Raw genomic sequence first — 7,439 nt, 5'->3', positions numbered from 1 at the left:
CCTGCCCCATCCCTGCCCCCACCCTGCCCCACTCCCTGACCCCATCCCTGCTCCCGCCCCGCCCCCTTGCCCCACCGCCACTATGCGCCCCGCTCACTGTGGCCGCCGCAGGAAGTTGTACTGGCACATGATGGTCAGCAGGAAGCCCACGACGCCCTCGACCGCCATGGCCACCAGCCCGCGGGTGACGATGTCCCATTCGAATGGGGACTTCATCTTGTCAAACTGGCCTGTGGGGAGCCAGCTCAGGGCCTGTGCTCTAGGCCTTGAGGGGCCCCAACCGCCGCCCCCGCCCCACGGGCCCCCTCACCAATCTTGGCGTAGTACTCATTGATGTACTCGTTGTAGGCCATCTCCATGAGCCCGTGGCCCAGATTGTAGTTGGGGAAAATGAGGAAGCAGCTTTTCAGGTAACTGTTGACAACCTTCAGGTCCTGCGGGGTGGCCGGGGTCAGGCGCACAGCCTCCGCAGGGCCCGCCGACCCCGCCATGTCGCCGCCACCCCACCTTGTCGTGCTCGAAGAGCTGTAGCAGGAAGGTGGCCACAGTGGCAGTGATGCCAATGAAGAGATTGATGACAATGAGGAACACGTAGGCCGAGCTGGGGACCTCGAACCAGAAGGAGGCCGGGTACATGATGGGCGTGATGGACCAGCTGTGGGCAGGTGGCAGGCAATGGTCACCAGGCAGCCCTGGCCCCACCTAAGGCGACTCCCCCATCCGCTCCCCCTTACCCATAGAGCAGGAAGAGGGAGAGGACAGCAGGGAAGTTGGTGGGCGATGTGTAGGCCGGCAGGTCGAACACAAACAGGATGATGACGCAGCAGGTAGCGGGGACCAGGTAGTTGAGCTGCAGGGATGGGGGTGGCTGGTGAGAGAACCGGGGCAGGGCGGGGATGGGGGATGAGAAGGGCCGGGGCACCCCCGTGGCCACGCCGGGCGCACCATGTCCCACACGTAGTTCGCCAGCCAGTAGATGACGGGGTTGCAGCCGCTGACAAACTGCAAGTGCTTGGCCTTGGTGGACTTCTCGGCCACGAGGAAGACGACGAAGCTGGCCGGCACGAACGACATGGCCACGATGATGAAGATGGCGATGACGACATCCGTGCCCTGCAGCCTGGAGCAAGGAAGCCCTCAGTCCTCACGGCCGGGCTGCAGCGCCCACCTGCCCCGCCTCATCCCCACTGGCCACACTTACAGGTAGTCCAGGGAGAGGCTGGCACTGGCCACACTTACAGGTAGTCTAGGGAGAGGCTGGCACTGGCCATACTTACAAGTAGTCCAGGGAGAGGCTGGCACTGGTCTTGTTCATGGGATGGTTGGTGACGGTGATGCCTGCACACGGCGAGGTGGGGGCGGCAGCTTCAGGCCTCTGCGCCATCCGGCCCAGCCCCAGCTCCTCCCCGCCCGACCCCACCTGCGCCAGCTCACCGTAAGCTGCCGGGTTGCCCTTGCTCTTGGGCAGGTTGGCACGCAGGATGGCGTTGTTGAGGCTGTTGAGGTAGGTGGGCATGCTGTGATAGCCCTTGTTGTTGTAGAAAACCTGCAGAACGAAGAGAACAAAGGCCCCAGGAGCCCCGTGGGTCTCTGCAGACCTCAGGCGGCGCTACACACCACGAAGCTCCAGGGCCGCAGCCTTGCTCACCTGGGCAGCCCTGCGCACCGCGATCTTCCGCACCATGGGTGGGGCCCTGGTGCCAAATGAGGCTGGGATGGACTTGAGGACGTTGCCAAAGGTGATGGCCCCATACCTGGGCAGGCAGGTGGAAGGGGCGGTGAGGCTGGGCAGGCAGTGAGGCTAGAGGGGCAGGAGTTGAGACTAGGTGGCTGGTGGCTGGCCACCCTCGCCCACAGCCTCCCCACCCAGCTCACCGGTGCAGTCGGAAGCGGTCAGAGGTGAAGAGCAGGTACTCAGAGACGTTGTGGCCGGTGATGTCGGTCAGGATGTCGCCTGTGACCACCCGCATCTGGGGTGGGTGCCCGCCCACACTGCTGGGGCAGGAGAAGCCGGTGCCCTGCGCAGAGCAGGTGCAGCGGACGGGCTCCCGTACCAGGTGCGGCAGGGAGGGCGCCGACGTCCACATTTCTGTGGGCACAGCGTGGTGTGGTGAGAAGGACCCCTCGCTGCCCCTGCCCCCCAGCAGGCCCTCTAAACTGCTACCTGGCCCGGCGGTGGGTGGCAGGGAGACGTTCCAGGCCTGCAGGTCCTCATCCAGGGATGCTGGGGAGTCAGATGGCGCAGGTGAGGGTGGGGGCGGCACGAAGTTGGACAGCGGCAGCCCCTGCGTGAAGGACTCCAAGCACATGCTGTCGAAGAACCGAGCCGCCAGCAGGCGCGACTCCCCGCTGCTCAGGTTCAACGTGGGCCCCAGAGAGCCGTTAGCGGGAGACTTGAGCACGCAGGTAGCGCCCACCCCTGACGGCAGCCGGAACGTGCTCACAAGCTGCTGGGGGCTGGCGTCGGGTGACAGCCGCAGCCTGCAGGCACCCACAGTGTGAGGTGGGGCTGCCCGTCTCTGCTCCCTCGCCTGCCCCACTCACCAAGGCTGCCCCCGCCAGCGGCCTCACCGGTACTCGCGGCGCTCCTCGTTGGCGTAGGGGATGAAGTTGCCACGGGGCTGGGTGTAGTTGTGGTACTGGGAAGGTGACAGGACCAGTGGGGGCAGGTCACCTGGCAGGGAGAGCAGGGAGGCCTGAGCAGGTTCTGCCCACTGGTCAGCAGCCCCCAAGCCTCGGTCCCCTTCCACCAACCCCAAAGGACCCACGCCTGGGATCTGGGCCCCGAAGAGGCAGGACTCTCCGATGAACCCCGGCGTGTGCCCAGCCTCAGGTGCGGGGTGAGGCCAGAGTCAGGAGGCTTGGGAGAGGGCATCCTCAGGGCTCCTGGTGGAAAGGGGGGACGTGAGCCCGGCACACCCGCCCAGCCAGTGGCCTACCAATCTCGGGGACGGACAGAGCCACGGTCATGGCCACGCAGACGAAGAAGGCCGGCAGCAGGATCTGGGAGAAGAGTGCCTTGGAGTTGCGGCGGGCACAGTGGAAGCGTTTGACCAGTAGCCCGTGGAACTGGCGCACCTTCAGCCACCCGCCGTCCAGCTTGCGGCTGCCCTGGCCAACCCTCGACAGGGCCTCTGCCTCAGCCTCTGTGCAGACAGGTAGGGGCTGAGCAGGTGGCTGCACGCTATCCTCTCCCCACTGGCTGCCCCCACGCCGCTCCCCTCTAACCCCGCTCCCCCTCCCCAGCTGCCCCGGCCTCACCCGGCCACCCCCACCTTGCAGGCTGATGTTGTCTGGGTCCTGTGGGTTATCAAACAGGGGGCGGTAGTCGCCATAGACGTCGGCGTAGCCAGCTCCCTCGTCACCACGGGCAGAGCCCACAGATGACGCCGACTGCAGCGATGCCTGTGACTGGGCCAGCTCCGAGCACCGGGCCAGGTTGCCAGCGTGATCCTCCCCAGACACCGTGCCCTCCGCCCCAGGGAGTACATCCTTCCTGGACTCCTTCACATCTGCCACAGCGGAAGGGCCGAGGGGATGCTCAGAGTTACTGGCCCCTAGGCCTGCCCAGGACCCCCATGCCCGGTCTTTACCCAGTTCCCAGGGTCATACACCTGCCCGGGACCTCTGGCCACCATGACCACCCACCCAGGACCCCAGGCTAACCCTGGGGATGCCACCCAGGACCAGGGTGGCGCCCCCAGACACCAGGCAGGAGTGACAGCACAGGCCCGAGCTGGGACCTTGTGAGTGGGGAGGGCTGAGCAAGTGGCCCGGGCCCCTCACCGGCCTCACTGTTCTCCAGCGACTGATCCTCCTCCGACACCTTGAGGAACACCTCCTCCAGGGTGGTGTCCATCAGCCCAAAGCTACTGAGGTGCAGCGCGTCCAGGCTGCGCTCCAGGTGCTGTGGGGGCAGTGGAGGGGGAGGCTGCGGCAGGGACACCCAGGCAGGGGTGCGTCTACCTCCACCGCCTGCACCTGCCCCTCAACCCTTAGGCCCTGGCCTGCTTTTGGCCCTCACACCTGGAAGAGGCGCTCGAAAGCCCCCTTCTTGGCAGCCTCGCTGGGCAGGATATAGGAGAGCTCCGTGCTTGTGTCTGAGACCAGCAGGCAGGAGGCCACGTGCTTGCGGATGAACTGGGACACCTGGAGCTCAGAGCAGCTGCTCAGCGGGGCCCGACCTGGGGGGCTGGATGCCAGCCCTGGCTCTGTGGGGGATGTGGGAGCAGGGAGGAATTCACTCAGGGGCTGGGAGGAGGGACCCCCGATGGGAACCCAACTGAGTCAAGATATGGGCGTTGGAGAGGGCTGGCCAGGCCCCAGCGGGTATCCTGGGCCCAGCAGGTGACAGTGAGGACCCAGCCCCTCCATCATGGATTCTCAGGTGGGGGTCCCGGGAAGGGGGTGGCCCGAGGCCCGCTCAGGCAGCTTCAACACAGACCTTGGGGGCCCCCCGACTCGGCGGGCTGCTTGACCAGCGTGAGGCGGTACCCATCACCATAGGTGCCCTTGAGGAAGAGCGGGGAGCCGCAGCACTTGAGCTTCCCGTGGGAGATGATGGCAATGCGGTCCCCAAGCAGGTCAGCCTCGTCCATGTGGTGGGTGGAGAGAAGGATGGTGCGGCCTAGGGCAAGGCCAGACCCAGGTCAGGGGCAGGGGAGGCACCGTCCACACCGCTGCCCGCACGGCACCCCACTCACCCGGCTTGTATTTCAGGATGAGGTCCCAGATGGCGCGGCGCGCGTAAGGGTCCACGCCCGCCGTGGGCTCGTCCAGGATGATGGCGCGAGACCCGCCCACGAAGGCGATGGCCACGGACAGCTTGCGCTTCATGCCACCCGACAGTGTCTGCACCAGCGAGTGCCGCTTGTTGGAGAGCTCCAGGTCCTCGATCATCCTGGGACAGGGAGGTGGGGCATGGGGCTGGGGCTATGCACAGCCCCAGGGCCTCTCCCCACCCGCTCCGTCCCACCCTGCGCCCACCCACTTGTCCATCTCTCTGCGGATCTCCTCCTGGGCCATGCTTTTGAGCCGTGAGTAGAACCAAAGGTGCTCCTCCACCGTGAGCCGGTCAAACAGCACGTTGTGCTGCGGGCACATGCCCAGGTTCTTGCGGATCTCATCCATCTCCGTGCGGATGTCGTGCCCATAGATGGTAGCGGAACCCGACGTCGGAGGGAACAGGCCGGTCAGGATGGACCTGGGTAGGTGGGCAGTGTCATGACCCCACACCCTCTGCAGGGGCCCCACTCTGCCCCTGACTAGGACTCCTGCTCTGGTCAGCAGATGCCCACGGCCCCGCCCCTCTGACACTCACATGGTGGTGGTCTTGCCTGCCCCGTTGTGGCCCAGGAAGGAGACCACCTGGTTCTCGTAGAGGTTCAGGCTCAGCTTGTTCAGGGCCAACTTCTTGTCATCCTTGTAGACCTTGGTGAGTTTATCCACGCAGACTACCAAAGGCAGGTGAGTGGGCTCCTCCTCCATGCCACGTGTCTCCTCTGCACCAGGGCTGTGGATCAGCAGGGCAGGGGCGGCGCCAAGGCCACCCAGGACTCCAAACCCAGTGCCCAACCCAGCCACCATTCTGGCACCAGCCTCACCAAAGCGCCGGCTCTCCATGGCACAGGCCTGGTCCTCCTCCATGACACTGAGGCGGGGGGTGCGTGCCCATGGCCAGCTCCACTCCCAGGCTTCTGTCCGCCCACTGCCCAGCCAGTAGGACTTCTGCAGTGGGAAGTACCAGGGCCGGGGCAGCCCGTACATGCCTGGGGGTCGGGGAGGGGAGGGGAGGCTGACCTAGGGCCTGGGGTGACCATCCACCACGTGGGCCACGTGCCCACCCAGGGAGCCACCTGTGCTGTGTCCAGGAGTGGACCCAGAGCGCTGGTCCCCAAACCTGGCTGGGGACCCCGCCTCTCCCCTGCCCTCCAAGGGCTGGCCAGTACCTGGGTGCACAGCCTCGATGTACCATGTGAGGATGCCGTAGACCACGGCATCCACCATCAGCATGGTGACGGCCAGGAGCAGGTTGAAGTCATCCCCCTCCACTGGGGACTGGCTGAAGGTGTGCCACTGGATGCCCACGCCGGCCACCTCGTACAGCGCGAAGTACTTGGAGCCCAGGCCAAAGGCCGTCGTGGACATGAGGGACTGAGGAGGCAGTGGTGTCAGCACATGGGGTGGCCAGGCAACCCAGCCGCCCACCTGCCCGCAACCCTCACCGCGATGCACTTCTCGAAGGCCGTTATCTTATCATGCGCCACCTCCTCTCGGATTGCCACATACATATAGGGCACGTAGCTCAGGAAGTAGATGATGCCGCCGCAGGCAGAGGCCAGCTTGGCCTTGGAGTACAGCACGGACACCAGGAAACTGGGTGGGCAGGGGCCATGCACGCCGTCAGCCACCCACACTCCTGGCCTCCTGGGCAAGCCTCTGCCAGGGTCCAGGGGTCTCCAAGAGGGTGTGGGGTGAGCTTGTTGGGCCAGTGCCTGCCCCAGGTCCCCGCTACCATGGCCTATGCTCACCAGAACATGATGGTGGCCACAGCATAGACGGCCAGGAAGAGCCAGATGATGACCACGTGGCTGTGCATGAGCACTTGGCCGTACTTCAGGATGGCGGTGAGCGCTGTCACGGAGATGGACAGCTGCACAAAGCCGGTGATGAACCAGGCCACCCAGTGCACCGCGTTGTTCAGGCCCATGGTCTTCATCACCTGCGGGTGGGCCAGGGGCTTGGGGCAGGCCCCGGGGAGGACGCCGCCCCTCCCTGCCAGCCCGCGCCTCCAGGGAGGGTCCCGGCCCGCCGCACCTCCTTGAGCCGGTGCTCCTTCTCCGCCACGATGTGCTGGATGGTCATGGCCACGGAGTAGACCCAGGAGATCACCATGCACAGCGGCATCATGTGCTCGATGACGAAAAGGAAGCTGTGGGGAGGCCGCGCTCAGGCGCCACTCAGCCCCTGCCCCAGCCCAGCCCCGGGCGCCCGGCACTCACTCATCGCGCGTGTAGCAGGGGTAGGGGAACATCTGCACGTAGCTGCCTGGCTCCACCACATCGTGCCCCACAAAGGTGTCGATGATGGCGCGTTCCATCATGTCTGTGGGTAGGGGCCGCCATCAGGTGCCGGGCAGGCCCTCCTGTCGTCCCACCTGTCCTCCCCTATGAATCCTCCGGCCCGTCTTCCGGGCCCGCCCCTCACCCTGGATCCAGACGAAGCCGTAGAGGAAGTAGAAGCGGCCGCCAGTATTGGGCCCAGGCCGCCAGTAGGCCCGGCGGATCTCGTTGGTTTTCTCGGTGAAGCTGGAGTTCTGGCGGATCTTATAGTGCACGTGCGGCGGGAGCGAGCCGTCCTTCCGGGTCTGGAAGATCACACCTGGGGCCGGGAGGTTGGGGCGGGGCCAAGATGTAGGGGCGGGGCCAGGAGGTGGGGTG

The 7,439-nt window shown here is 65.7% G+C and overlaps 2 protein-coding genes across 2 annotated transcripts in view; both read right to left on the bottom strand.

The window, feature by feature from the left end:
* Nucleotides 1-93: 93 nt before the first annotated feature.
* Nucleotides 94-7,416, bottom strand: ABCA2 (ATP binding cassette subfamily A member 2). Its single transcript, XM_017893154.1, has 26 exons — nt 7,207-7,416; nt 7,002-7,104; nt 6,817-6,931; nt 6,531-6,721; nt 6,225-6,375; nt 5,949-6,153; nt 5,604-5,768; nt 5,321-5,501; nt 4,991-5,203; nt 4,704-4,900; nt 4,445-4,627; nt 4,027-4,211; nt 3,787-3,907; nt 3,276-3,512; nt 2,940-3,146; nt 2,572-2,674; nt 2,165-2,481; nt 1,876-2,089; nt 1,649-1,754; nt 1,435-1,546; nt 1,278-1,338; nt 946-1,120; nt 735-850; nt 508-655; nt 311-434; nt 94-230 (listed from the first exon to the last, which is right to left on the bottom strand). The coding sequence occupies exons 2-26, from the start codon at nt 7,100-7,102 to the stop codon at nt 94-96; spliced, it is 4,065 nt and encodes a 1,354-aa protein (XP_017748643.1). The 5' UTR covers nt 7,103-7,104; nt 7,207-7,416.
* Nucleotides 7,124-7,439, bottom strand: part of LOC108542837 (ATP-binding cassette sub-family A member 2-like) — a 10,712-nt gene continuing 10,396 nt past the window's right edge. Inside the window, exon 10 of the mRNA XM_017892996.1 lies at nt 7,124-7,380. Coding sequence (XP_017748485.1) covers nt 7,124-7,380 — 257 coding nt within the window. The remainder of the gene's footprint in view (nt 7,381-7,439) is intronic.

This window comes from Rhinopithecus bieti, unplaced genomic scaffold (genome assembly GCF_001698545.2).
Source record: "Rhinopithecus bieti isolate Rb0 unplaced genomic scaffold, ASM169854v2 scaffold_23276, whole genome shotgun sequence".
In the NCBI taxonomy this organism is placed as follows: domain Eukaryota; kingdom Metazoa; phylum Chordata; class Mammalia; order Primates; family Cercopithecidae; genus Rhinopithecus; species Rhinopithecus bieti.
This window is presented reverse-complemented; position numbering and strand designations above follow the sequence as displayed.